The 14,448-nt window shown below is 44.8% G+C and overlaps 1 protein-coding gene across 2 annotated transcripts in view; it reads right to left on the minus strand.

Annotated features, from left to right (window-relative positions):
• pof1b (POF1B actin binding protein) overlaps nt 1–14,448 on the minus strand; it is a 100,231-nt gene that overhangs the window by 58,913 nt on the left and 26,870 nt on the right. For both annotated transcript variants that reach the window (XM_038775107.1, XM_038775106.1), the window contains exons 2-4: nt 13,770–13,856; nt 4,919–5,041; nt 640–732 (exon numbers count right to left, since the gene is read on the minus strand). In XM_038775107.1, coding sequence (XP_038631035.1) covers nt 640–732; nt 4,919–5,041; nt 13,770–13,856 — 303 coding nt within the window. The remainder of the gene's footprint in view (nt 1–639; nt 733–4,918; nt 5,042–13,769; nt 13,857–14,448) is intronic.

Here is a 14,448-nt window from a genome sequence, read left to right on the forward strand (position 1 = left end):
CCCAACAGCATGAGCGGGAGTCTCCGCCTCCCCCCCCCCCCCCCCCTCCCCGACCCGCCGGGCCAGAGAATCGCCGGTGGGACGGCGTGAATCCCACCCCCACACCGGCTGCCGGATTCTCCAGTGCCGGTTTTTCGGTGTGGGTGGGAATCGCGGCGTGCCGGTTGGGGGCCATTGGCAGCGGCCCCCCTGGCGATTCTCCGGCCCGTGGGGGTTCGGAGAATCCCACCCATGCTGAGGATTCCGCACCTCCGGGCGGCCCGATGCCGGAGTGGTTCACGTCACTCCTCGCCGCCAGTATGGTCCGCACCGCCGGGTAGGGGAGAATCCCGCCCCATGTCTTTCAGGACTTGTGGGAGGAAACCAGAGCACCCGGAGGAAACCAACATGGGCACAGGGAGAACGAGCAGACTCCACACAGTCACCCAAGCCGGGACCTATTCAGCTACCAAAAACTCCAAAATCAATTCATTGCTGACAATTTGCAGCCAGCACACTTCAGTCAATTAAATACTAAAATAATGAGAGTCACTGTTATTGGATTCAATTGCTGGATGATGACTCAGCCTTTAAGATTCTCAGCAGCTTGTATGCAAAACTGCATTAAGAAAAAAGTGAAACCAATGTCGTAATTTGTACCTGTACAGGACTCTGATTAAATCGGCCTTCCAAGTTAGTCTGGGAGTGTCCCGTGCTCTGACACCATTGGAGATCCTTTCTGTTGTTATGTGCCTGTAACAAGAGCAAGTGCTAATTAAGTTTGACTTCATCATCGCAGGATAGCTTTAAAAGTCAAACTATTGCAGGCAATGTCCACCTCTTGACATTACTAATGTTGAACATTTCAAAATCAATTTTTATGGTTAGCTTGTTCAAAAATCATGGTGATCTTTAGAGACATGGTTGCTGACAGTTTTTCACATTTCTGGCACCCAGTGTTAGCACTGAACCCCTCCCTATTCCTTATAGCATAGTTAAGAAAAAAAAGTTAACCCTCCTTAAACTTGTATTCAGAATGAGGGTCATTTCACTTTCATCATTTGCATGGTAACATTTGACAGAGCTGATTCCCTTCCCATTCTAGATTGCACCGGATTTACCCAGTGGATTCTGCAACACTCTGCCAGGTTACCATCACAACACTGAGGATGGAAATGAAATTCAGTAAAACCCACATTGAGTGGTGTATCCTATACTGCAGTGTTTTGCACAGCGGTTTTCAGAGTTTGAGATGCTGAAAGTTAAAGACAGAAACTATCTTTACTATTAATCCATTGAGCAACATTTTCTCAATCCACATGTAATGATTACTATGGCACATTGACAGACTATACAACTCCTATAAAATTATTGCAAAAAAGGAGACTAAGGACTGGACTTTGGTGAGGTCTAATAGCAGACGGGACCCAGAACTAGCAATACCACCCCCATTTCTAGCAGATCCCATTTTTGTTGGTAGGGGAATATAGAACAAAGAAAAGTACAGTACAGGAACAGGCCCTTCGGCCCTCCAAGCCTGTGCCAACCATGCTGCTGTTCTAAACTAAAATCTTCTCCACTTCTGGGGTCCATATCCCTCTATTCTCATCCTATTCATGTATTTGTCAAGATGCCCCTTAAACGTGACTTTCGTCCCTGCTTCCACCACCTCCTCCAGCAGCGAGTTCCAAACATCCACTACTTCATGCCACTACCCTGTGTAAAAAACTTGCCTCGTACATCTCCTCTGAACCTTGCCCCTCGCACCTTAAACCTATGCCCCCTAGTAATTGACCCCTCTACCCTGGGAAAAAGTCTCTGACTATCCACTCGGTCTCTGCCCCTCATAATTTTATAGACCTTTATCAGGTCACCCCCTCAACCTCCTTCCTTCCATTGAGAACAAATCACATTTATTCAACCTCTCATAGCTAATGCCCTCCATACCAGGCAACATCCTCTTCTGCACCCTCTCTAAAGACTACACATCCTTCTGGTAGTGAGGCGACCAGAATTGAACATCATACTCTTAAGTGTGGCCTAACTGCACATCCTCCCCGTGTGCGCATGGGTTTCCTCCGGGTGCTCCGGTTTCCTCCCACAGTCCAAAGATGTGAGGGTTAGGTGGATTGGCCATGATAAATTGCCCTTAGTGTCCAAAATTGCCCTTAGTGTTGGGTGGGGTTGCTGGGTTATGGGGATAGGGTGGAGGTGTTAATCTTGGGTAGGGTGCTCTTTCCAGCAGCCGGTGCAGACTCGATGGGCCGAATGGCCTCCTTCTGCACTGTAAATTCTATAATTCTAAAAACTAAGTGCCTATACAGCTGCAACAGGACTTGCCAATGTTTATACTCAATGCCCCGGCCAATGAAGGCAAGCATGCCGTATGCCTTCTTGACTACATTCTCCACACGTGTTGCCCATTTCAGTGACCTGTGGACCTGTACACCTAGATCTCTCTGACTGTCAATACTCTTGAGAGTTCTACCATTCACTGTATATACCTGTATTAGACCTTCCAAAAAGCATTACCTCACATTTGTCTGGATTAAACTCCATCTGCCATCTCTGAAATGAAAATGAAATGAAAATCGCTTATTGTCACAAGTAGACTTCAAATTAAGTTACTGGGAAAAGCCCCTAGTCGCCACATTCCGACACCTGTTCGGGGAGGCTGGTACGGGAATTGAACCGTGCTGGTGGCCTGCCTTGGCCTGCTTTCAAAGGCAGCGATTTAGCCCTGTGCTAAACCAGCCCCTCTCCACCCAAGTCTCCAAACTACCTAAATCCTGCTGTATCCTCTGACAGTCCACATCGCTATCCGCAATTCCACCAATCAGACCAGTTACATTTTCCTCCAAATCATTTATATATACTACGAACAGCAAAGGTCCCAGCACTGATCCCTACGGAATGCCACTGGTCACAGCCCTTGAATCAGAAAAGCACGCTTCCATTGCTACTCTCTGCCTTCTATGACCTCGCTAATTCTGTATCCATCTTGCCAGCTCACCTCTGATCCCGTGTGACTTCAACTTTTGTACCAGTCTGCCATGAGGGACCTTGTCAATGGCCTTACTGAAGTCCATATAGACAACATCCACTGCCCTACCTGCATCAATCATCTTTGTGACCTCCTCGAAAAACTCTATCAAGTTAGTGAGAAGCGACCTCCCCTTCACAAAACCATGCTGCCTCTCGCTAATATGTCCACTTGCTTCCAAATGGGAGTGGATCCTTTCTCGAAGAATTCTCTCCAGTAATTTCCCAACCACTGACGTAAGGCTCACCAGCCTGTAGTTCACTGGATTATCCTTGCTACCCTTCTTAAACAAAGGAACAACATTGGCTATTCTCCAGTCCTCCGGGATATCATCTGAAGACAGTGAGGATCCAAAGATTTCTGTCAAGGCCTCAGCAATTTCCTCTCTTGCCTCCTTCAGTATTCTGGGGGTAGATCCCATCAGGCCCTGGGGACTTATCCACCTTAATATTTTTCAAGATGCCCAACACCTCATCTTTTTGGATCTCAGTGTGACCCAGGCTACCTACACGGCCTTCTCCAGGCTCAACATCTACCAGTTCCTTCTGTGGTAGGCATGAAGAGCACAGGCACAAATTACAAATTGCTGGGCCATTTAAACTCTATGTGCAGGATTTTTGCTCCAGGGGGGCCTAAACCAGCAATATATATTCCATGACTTTTTGATGGAGGCATAAATGCTCTTGAACAGCAGATAGAGTATGTAGAACAGTCAAAATGTCAAGTTATTTAAACCCCACCTCTTTTAAAATTAAAAAAATCCGACCTGCTTGGTTTGTAGAAGTACACAAAATGTTTCCAGCAGATTCGCTAGCTGTTTGTTTACATAAGTGTTATCATTATAGCTTTATTACTGTTTGTCTGTTTCCAATAACTAACCATTATTACAGTGGGGGCTGTTGTTCAGTTTGATTAAAAACTCAAGTAGGTAATTAAAGGAGTGCTGAAGGGCCTAATATTTAACAAAGCAACTGGGATCAAAGTCTCAGAGAACCGAGTCAGCACGTCTGAACACTTGAGAGTTCCTGTGGCCGCCTCCAATCTGGGTCAGGAGGTGGTAGGGCCCAGCTCCACCCAACACACCACTACAAACCACCAGCTCCCCATCCACCCTACCTAGAGTGAGATTTTACACCATCAGGGCACTTTCCATCCCACCCACCCCTTCATCTTTTCCAATTAATGGGCAATTTAGCGCGGCCAGTCCATCTTTGGGTTGTGGGCCGAAACCCACGCAAACACGGTGAGAATGTGCAAACTCCACACGGACAGTGACCCAGAGCCGGGATCAAACCTGGAACCTCGTGATGCAGCAGTGCTAACTACTGCGCTACCGTGCTGCCCAAATTTATGACATACTCTTGATATCTTAATAAAAACAGACATACCCTGGTATTGCATTTTTCAAAAAAATACATTAAGCAGCATTTACTTTTTTGCAATCTTGTCTACAATCATTGTCTTTTTTTCTTTCTATACAAATAGATTCTATCCACTCAAAGGGGCTTTATTCACACTTGGTCTCAACAATAAAAAAGTGCCAAAATGGGGACCTGGGTTGGTTGGAGAGAACAAAAAGGTGGGGGAAGAAAGATGAACTGACATTAACCTTACTGAAGTCAGCAACAGAAGCTCAGTCAATGCAGAGACTTCAGAATGAGTACAAAGAATTCAACGGTCAAGTTTAAATAGATCAATCTGCTTACAACAGTTACACAATAAACTAATAATTCAGTTTCATTCGAATAGATACATGTTAATTAAAATGGCTTTTATTAAAACTAATTCTGCTATTGTATTACTTCTTTTTCAATTTCCAAGAGAAGATAAAGACATTGGCAGGTTATATTATGCTGTGGTTAGAAAAATGGGTAATTACATTGTAATAATTCATACCTGCACATGAGTGTTTGGATCAAACGTCACGTAGGTTTGATGCACTATAACTTCAGAATCTTTGGGAATATGTAATCCTTTCATGCTTTGAGCCAATATATATTGATGCTGTCTGTTCTGTAACTGTACCACAAACAAATATCAATTTAGCCCAGATTTTAAAGCGAGGAACTAAAATGGCCTCCCTGCCTATAGCGCAGCGAAGAATGGCTTCAGCCACCCAGACAAGCACATACCATGATACATCACCCAATGAATATAAACTACTGCGAGGAAAAAAAAGAAAAGCAAAGGAAAGAAAGAATTTCCATTCATACAATGTTTTTCATATCTTCGGGGTGTTCCAAAGTATTGACAAACATACTAGGGGGGGATAGGTTTCAATCGATACATTGCCTCTTCTCATGCTTTTATGCAAGTGTGATTCCACAATAATACAAAAAGCAACGCAGTGGCTCCAAATTAATGAACCTAATGGTTTAACATTTTATAAATGTATATTTTTAATCAATTGAAATTTGGCACGATTTCTGTGAGGGCATACAGCATAACAAATTCCCTGGCATTCTCCCAATCAGAGTAGGTGGCAGCGTGAATTCACATGGTGAGCTATCTCCAATGCCTGCTGTGACACCAGAGATTTTGATTTGTGAAATATAAATAGTCAGTAAAGTTTTTAAAGTTATTTGAATCCTGAGCACCAATCACATTGTGGAACACGAGTTCAACAAATATAATAATGCAATAGGGCATCTTTCACAGATTGCACCTGTAATTGATAGTATGGAAAGATGTGTCATTTGAAACATGGAAGTCTGGCAATATCTGGTCTGAGAGAAACACGAGAGGATACAGGGAAAGATCCCACGAAGGGTTAACAGCAGCTGCAAAGAGCAGGATTATAAAATGCAGATTCTGTCTCCCAAACAAACAAAACAGGATTTTTGGATGAAGCTAAAAACAATGGCTCACACATTCATTGAAACTAACTATCTTAGTAAGCATCTGGAAAAGCATGGATGAGGGTTTCAGTTGAGGTGATAAATGTAAACCTTTCAAGTTATAACCAAGCATACAGCTAAAAGCAATGTTTCACACTTTCATTGAAATTAACTATCTTAGTAAGCAGCTGGAAAGGAAAGGATGAGGTTCAGTTGAATTTGGTGACAATTCTAGGTGTGCAATTCTGATAACACCAAGTAAATTACAGAAAACTGGAGACTATCAGTCTACGAGAAACATAATTTAAAGCTAAAATCAAAGTCAAACTTATGAGCTGGGGGACACAATTGGAAAATAAAACTATAGAAATGACAGGAACCAAACCAAAATTCACACCCCTATTGAAACCAAAGCATTTTTGAATATCACAAAGGAACTTTGAACATCACAAAGGAAACAATATAATCAGAGATGTATGAGCTGAGGTCATGTCAAAATGAATACTTAGTCGTGTTAGAAAAATTTAGATTAAAGGTACCTTTTTCAATCCAAGTGAAATAAAAGTTACTTTACAATAAAGTTATAAAAACTTAATAATTAGAAAGAGAATATAAACCCAGAGACCAGAGGAGGAACTACCAGAACTCGGAGAGAGGAGAGAAGCAGAGAAGGAACAAGAGAAGCAAGCAGAGTCAGCTTACAGCCAGCTCGGTCATGGGAAAGATAAGACATAGCAGCCGAGCTAAAACAGCTAATACATCGAAGGAAGACCAGAATTTAAAGAGGAGGTAGAGTCAGCTCAGAGACAGTCAGCAGATCCCACAGCTCGGTACATGGGAAAGATAGGACACAGCAACCGAGCTCAACAGCGAATACATCTAAAGAAAACCAGACTTTAAAGAAGATTGATTGTCAAGGTGGGTCTGAAGGTCCCTTCAACCAACCAGAAGGATCCAGAAGCAAGATCTTTTTACCTTTCTGTAAAGAAAGTGATTGCAGCTTTTAAAAGGAAAAATATAATAATAATATAAAAGTTTTAACCTGAAACAGTGGTTATTCCAAAGTCTGCTTTATTTACATAGTAGCATCGATCCCGGGTCCCGCATTGCTAAGTGGTAAGTAGATTAAATCTTCTATGAAGATATGGGTTATACCCACCGAAGTCTGCATAGGAGTCAGGGAGTGAGAATCCCTGTTCATCATTTAGAATATCGACCCTTTTTGGTATAGGGGGAATTCTAAGAATAGTGGTGAGTTTTTAACTTCACACCCTACAAATCGAGCAGGACTTCAGAGACATGGTTCCGTTTTCAAAGGAACCTTGCTGCAGCTAAATATAAAATGCAAGCTGCCCTATAAAAACTTTGCTCTTGGAAGCTGTGACTCACCATTTGAGGTTACGCAACTCAGCATAATTGTGCAGTACATTAAGTATAAATGAAGCTTTACAACTGTGGTTTGCAACCTTGGTGTCATATTTGACACCAAGATAAGCTTCCAACCACCTATCCATGCCATCTAGATTTCCACCTCCGTAACATTGGCTGCCTTTTAACCCTGTAAACATGAGATCATCCAAACGGTGCTACTGGAGTCCAAACACATACTAAATCCCAATTATCCATCACTCCTGTGCTCACTGAGCCATACTGCCTCCTGTTTAATCAGTCACTCGATTTTAAACTTCTCATCCTGGTCTTCAAATACCCCATGGCCTCAGGCCTCCTTCCTTCAACTCCACAGCTCTCAGACATCTACACTCTTTTAACTCTGGCCATTTGTACATCCCCGACAATTGGTGGCAGCAATGCCTTCAACTGCCCACGTCCTAAAGCTCTGGAATTTCCTCCCTAAATCCGCCCTGCCTCTCCTTTCTTCTTGAAAACACTGAAATATACCTCTACGATCAAGCTTTTGGTCATTTGCCCTGATCTCTCCTTCTGCAGCTCAGTGTCAATTTTTTTTTTTTAGTGCTGCTCCTGTGAGGCATGCTGGGACACTATCACATTAAAGGGGTTATGTAAATACAAGTTATTGTTGTAGAGTTGATACTGGAATAGGAATTACCTACTGTAAGAGACAGAAACTGTGTGTCCATTTTTATTGCCCGTGATCAATAGGCTTGTACCCAAGGGCAGGGATGGGAGGAATGTTTCCTTACATTGAGTGATTGTTTCCCCCAATTAAGTAAGTCCAGCAGCATGGTTTGGGAGTTTAAAATTAAAGAAGGTTATTTGTTATCATACTCCTTCCCTGAATGATGAAAATTTACTCATCTCACACACAAAAAGATTAGATACAAAAGAAGTTAAAACGATAAAATTACAATTAACGATTCACTGCAGGCCTACAGTTTCTTTGATGAAACTGACTTTACTGAAATTGTTGTAAAAGAGAGGGTTCTCAGTAAGCTGCGAGGCTGCTTGTTTTCAAATGTCCAGGAATTTCGTTCTCAGGTGAACTTTAAAAAAAAAATTTAGAGTACCCAATTAATTTTTTCCAATTAAGGGGCAATTTAGTGTGGCCAATCCACCTACCTTGCACATCTTTGGTTTGTGGGGGCGAAACCCACGCAAACACAGGGAGAATGTGCTAACTCCACACGGTCAGTGACCCAGAGCCGGGATCGAACCTGGGACCTCAGCGCCGTGAGGCAGCAGGGCTAAACCTCTGCGCCACCGTGCTGCCCTTGTTCTCAGGTGAACTTAAGGAGGGACAACAAAATGGATTCTTCATCATGTGATTTGTACACATCCAAAGTCCATTCTCCAAAAAGAGGCGGTACTTTGATTACACATGCTGTGTTGTTGTTTGGTACCTTGAATTCACAAATTCTAGTTTGAATGAGGGAGCATCATAATACAATGGAAGATGGATAGAATCCATTCATATTTGTATCACTTAAGAGTTTGAATTGTTTTTGTCCATGCGAGGCAGAAAAATGAGCCAGCTGGAATGCTATAGTTCTTTTGTTGATGGTCTGTCCTTAAACAAAGATGTGTGAATTCTCCCAATGGTTGAGGACTCTAGAGCTCAAAATGTCAAAGATCACATGATTTGCAGCAGTCATTTTAATAGTCTATTCAAAATGCACTGCTATTCTCTCCTTAATAATAATTGATTCTAATATTTTTCCAATAGCTGAGGTTAGGCTAACTGGCCGTAGTTATCTGCATTTCGCCTCCATCACTTTTTGAACAATAGTACCACACTGGCAGTTTTCCAATCCTGGGATTTTTGGAAAATGACTACCAATGCATCCGCAATCTCTGTAGCTACCTCCTTTAAGATCCTGGGGTACAAACCATCAGATCCAAGGTACTGGTCAGCCTTTAACCCCATTTGTTTCCTGAAACCTAATTCTCTGGTGATGGTGACTTTATTTAATTCCTCCGCCATATGTTTTACTATTTCAGAGATGCTTGAATCTTCTACAGTAAAGACCAATGCAAAATATCTATTTAACTCCTCTGCCATTTCCGCATTCCCTACAATTATTTCCCCAGTTTTATTTTCGAAGGGGCAAATGCAGCTCTCTACTCCTCCCTTCCTTTTAATGTACTTAAAAAAGCTCTTGTCTGTTTTTATGCTTATTGCTCGCTTGTCCTCCTAGTTTATTTACTCCTTCCAGATTTTTTTTTGTCCTTCTTTACTGCATTCTGAATCGATCCCATTCTTCTGACCTACCATTAACCTTTGTCATCTTATGTTTCTGCTGAATCAGGGCGGCACGGTGGCACAGTGGTTAGCACTGCTGCCCACGATGCTGAGGACCCGGGTCCGAATCCCAGCCCTGGGTCAGTGTGTGTGGAGTTTGCACATTCTCCCCGAGCCTGCATGGATTTCACCCCCACAACCCAAAGATGTGCAGGGTAGGTGGATTGTACATGCTGAATGGATCCTTAATTGGAAAGATTTACAGTGCAGAAAGAGGCTATTCGGCCCATCGAATCTGCACCAGCCCTCACAAAGAGCACCCTACTCAAGCCCACGTATCTACCCTATCTCCGTAACCCCCACTTAACCTTTTTGGACACCAAGGGAAATTTAGTATGCCCAACCCACCTAACAAGCACATCTTTGGACTATGTGAGGAAACCGGAGCACCCGGAAGAAACCCATGCATGTACGGAGAGAACGTACAGACAGCGGGTGACCCAAGCTGGGAATCGAACCTGGGATCCTGGAGCTGTGAAGCAACTGTGCTAACCACTATGCTACCGCACTTTCAATATAATACCCTCATTGACATCCTTGGTTATCCATGGTAGGTTCTTCCTCCTTTTAGAAACTTTCCTCCTCATTGGGATGTATTTTACAAATCTATATGACCAGTCACTTTGGGCACTTTCACCCTCATACTTTTGTAATTCCTTCCTAATCTTTGCTTCCTAGTTGTTGGCTACAAACACGTCTTGGAACAACCAAGTGAATGGCTCCCACATTCTGTGGAAGCCTTCTTCCGACCCTCGGATGGCAAATTTAATTTTCTCCTTTGAAGAAATTCCGAGAGGTCATAAAGCCAGTCTGCAGCTTTGGGTGGAGCTGCTGACCGCCAATAGAGCAGGATACTCCATGCCCAGCTCCTCCTCCCACATTTCCAGTGTCTCGCCAGCGGGGCCCTTACCTCCTCCAATAGGCGCCTGTACACGTCGGCTCGGTTCCTGTCCCCTAGTTCACCCGGGGGATCATTGCGGTCTCCTTGCAAAGAAAGTTCCTTAGTCATATGTACCAGTTAGTTCCCCCAGGGTAGCTACTCTGCACCTACTTATAGATCCCCTACCGTCAGTACCTCTTTGTCCTGTCTCCACCTTTTAAAAGGAAGTGTCCATTGTTGCAGATTGAAATGGTCCCAGAGTTGACGCCACGTCCTCAGCATGGTCACCACCACCGGGCTACTTGAGTACTTGGCTGAGGAAATGGGAGTGGGGCCACAGCCAGTCCTCAGAGTGATGTCCCCATGCAAGAGCTCTCCTCAGTTCACACCCATTCCGGCTTTCACTCTTTGATCCACCTCCGTACCCTTTTGGCATTCGCCGCCCAGTGGTAAAATAGGAGGTTCGGAAGGGCCAGGCCCCCATATTCCTCCTTCTTTGTAGAACTTTTACTAATCCTAGGGTTCTTTCTTTGTCACTCGATACCTTGAAATTCACCCAATCTTGTTTGGATGAGGCACTGTTATATTACAATGGAAGGGCGATGGGATCTATTCATATTCCTCTAACGCACAGTGTTTTGACATTTCTTTTGTACTTCTCTTGGCCAGTCCCTTGGGCGAGAAGTTGACTTCTACCACACTAAAATGAGTTCTCAGTTAAGGGAGGAATCCAATGTGGGACGTGCAGTCTCTGTCATAGGTGGGGCAGACAGTGGTTGGAGGAGCGGGTAGGCGGGGTACAGAGGTCGCCTCGTCTTCCTTTTGCTGTCAAGGCCCGGCTTCAGCTTGTTCTCGGTGATGAAACTGGAGGTGTTCAGCTCCTTCCTGGATGCTTTTTCACCACATTAGGCAGTCTTGGGTCAGGAATTACAAGGTGCCAGTGGGGATGTTGCACCTTTTCAAGAAGGCTCTTGAGGGTGCTCTTGGAAGTGATTCTTCTGCTCTTCTGGGACTTGTTTGCCATGCCAAAGCTCTGCACTTGTTTCAGGAGTCTTGTGTCAGGCATGGGGACAATGTGGCCCTTCCAGCAGAGCTCACCCAGCATGGCCAATGCTTCAATGCTCGGGATGTCGCATTGAGCAAAAACATTGATGTTGATGCTCCTAGTTTGCCAATTAATTTGCAGGAACTTACGGAGGCAGCACTGATGGTACTGTTCCAAAGTTTTGAGGTGCCTGCTGTTCTTAATCTACATCCCTGAGCCACATAGAAGGACAGGTATCACTAATGCTCTGCAGCACATGAGCTTGGTGCCGGATCAGAGGTCCTGGTCTTCAAACACTCTCTTCCTCAAGCGACTGAAAGCTGCGCTGATGCACGGAAGGTAATGTTGTATCACACCTTGATGTCTTCCCTCGTTGACAGTAGGTTCCCAAGTAGGTCCACTGCCTCTTGTAAAACTCCTCCCCCTAACCTTGGTTCCTTCCCCCCAACTTTCCACCCCGGCTAGACCACTAGGACCCTGTTCTGCCAGGCTCCGATGGCTGCAGCCCCCCTCCCCCACCTCACTCCCGTTCACTGGCCGGCTTAAACCGGCCAGCGTGGAGGCCCCCGCCCGGGTCCCTTTCCCCCTTGCCCGGCCCTAGGAAAGCCCAGAAATCCCCTTTTAGCACACAAACCCCACATATCCACCTACACCCCAAAGAGGCCTCACTTCGAGTGAAAGTCCCATCTCTTCCCTTGTCCAAATATATACAACATTGGCTCCTTTAGCCCATACACCCGCACGCAGTGAAACAAAAAAGAAGAAAATACTGTCATGAGGTTACATCGGCACATGGCCATTTCATAATTTCTCAGTTCTCCCACAGTCCTTTTGCCTTCGCAAACTCCTCCGCTGCTTCCGCCGTTCCAAAATAAAAGTCCTTGAGCTTGTAAGCCACCCTCAGCTTCGCTGGATATACAATGCCACACTGCACCTTGCGAATGTACAGTGCCCTCTGCACCCGGTTGAAAGCAGCCCGCCTCCTCGCCAGCTCCACCAGAAAGTCCTGGTATACCCGTATACCAGCTCCAGCCCACTGCACCACCCGCTTCTGCTTGACCCAGCACAGGACCTTCTCCTTCACACTGTCCCTACGGAAGCACAGAGTCACTACCCTTGGCGGCTCACTCGCCTTTGGTACAGGCCTCCACAACCAATGAGCCCGATCCAGTTCATATCGGGAGGGATCCTCCCCCTCCCCGCATAGTTTCGCCAGGATCGCGGCAAAATACTCAGTCGGCCTCGGCCCTTCAACTCCTTCAGGCAGCCCCACAATTCTCAAATTCTGTCGCCTGGACCTGTTTTCCAGGTCTTCCATTTTTCCTCGCAATTCCTTGTTAATCTCCATCACCTTCCGCATCTCCTTCCCCATCGAGGTAAGTTGATCACCGTGCTGCAATAACGTGTCCTCCACTTCCTTCAGCGCCTTCCCTTGCTCTCGCACCTCCGCCACTGCGCTCGCCTCCGCCGTCGTCACTGGGGAAATCACCTCCTCCACCAGCACACTCAAAACCTTCCTCATCTCCTTCCTCATTGTCTCCATGTATTTTGTAAACTGCCTTTTGAATTCCGCAGCCATCACCTTAGTTATTTCTTCAGCCGTAAGCAATGCGGCCTCCCCTGGTGCTCCAGCCTCCATTTTCCTTGGTGACCCCACGGTGACCTTTCCACTCCCCGATGGACCTTCAGCTGTTTTTGTTATGGCCGCTTTATTGCTCACCCTCGACATTTTCCTTTACTGTGGCTCCTCTGTGCCTTCTCCCTGCTTTTGCTGCCTCCGTGGACTCTGGGACCGGGCTTAAAGTCTCGAAAATGCTGTTCCCGAACGGGAGCCCCCCATTGCGCAGCTGCCTCCCGCCCGCCGTCACCGGAAGTCTGTTTTGAATTTTTAAAGTATTGACTGGAAGTTCCTAGTATACTGGGACATGACACGACGCAGCAGATTTTACAAAATCTCAAACAAACAAGCATGATAATAATAGTTTATACTGGTGTCACAAGTAGGCTTACATTAACACTGCAGTGAAGTTACTGTGAAAAGCCCCTAGTCACCACACTCCGGCGCCTGTTGGGTACACAGAGGGAAAATTTCAGAATGTCCAATTCACCTAACGAGCAAAGGTACGAGGTTAAACTTTATTTCGCGACCATGATTAAATTAACTCAAAATGCCACTCTACTATTTTTAAATTTATGTAGCAAAAATAAAACTGTCAAGATAATAACAGATTCTGTCTGGACAAGTTTGTAAAACTGAAAACTCATACCTCTGTTGGGCTTGGCAGTCCAATTTGTCTCATGCTGCTCTGTTCATAAGTGACATCATTTGTCCGTTGATATTGTGGCTGACCATCCTACATAAAAAGATATGAATTAGACCCATGTCAAAAAGGTTTGCTGTTCATTAAAGATGGCTATCTTTAAGTGAGTATGGTGTCACATTTTCTTGAAATCATGTGCAGCAACATTACCAAAACAACCTGGAGTAAAGATATAAAAGGATTATCCATCAAATACATTTGATCATATAGGTTTCCCATTAACACTGACTATTAGCCCAAGACTTAACACATCCAGTTCCCAATTTGACCAGTTCAACATTAAACCGGCCATAGGCAAGGAAACTGTGGTGTGGGTTTTGAAGGAGTGGGGGAGGAAGGATTGGAAGGGGTGGGGTGGGGGAGGGAGGGAGTGGAGTAGAATAGGTGACAATAAGACTTATGTCATTCTCTTGTTAACAGAATGGTGGAACCCTGACAATGGGTCACCTGCCTGTCAATTGGGAAAGTGCTTGGTGCATGTTTAGAATATTCATCCATATCACACAGAAAAATTATTATACAAAGGTTATTGGACATATTATGGAGCAGCAGAATGGCTTTTGGTTGACAGATGCAGCAATTGAGAAAAATAGGTGTAACAGACCAGGGGTTAAATTCTCCGATT

This window comes from Scyliorhinus canicula, chromosome 17 (assembly GCF_902713615.1).
Source record: "Scyliorhinus canicula chromosome 17, sScyCan1.1, whole genome shotgun sequence".
Classification (NCBI taxonomy): Eukaryota; Metazoa; Chordata; class Chondrichthyes; order Carcharhiniformes; family Scyliorhinidae; genus Scyliorhinus; species Scyliorhinus canicula.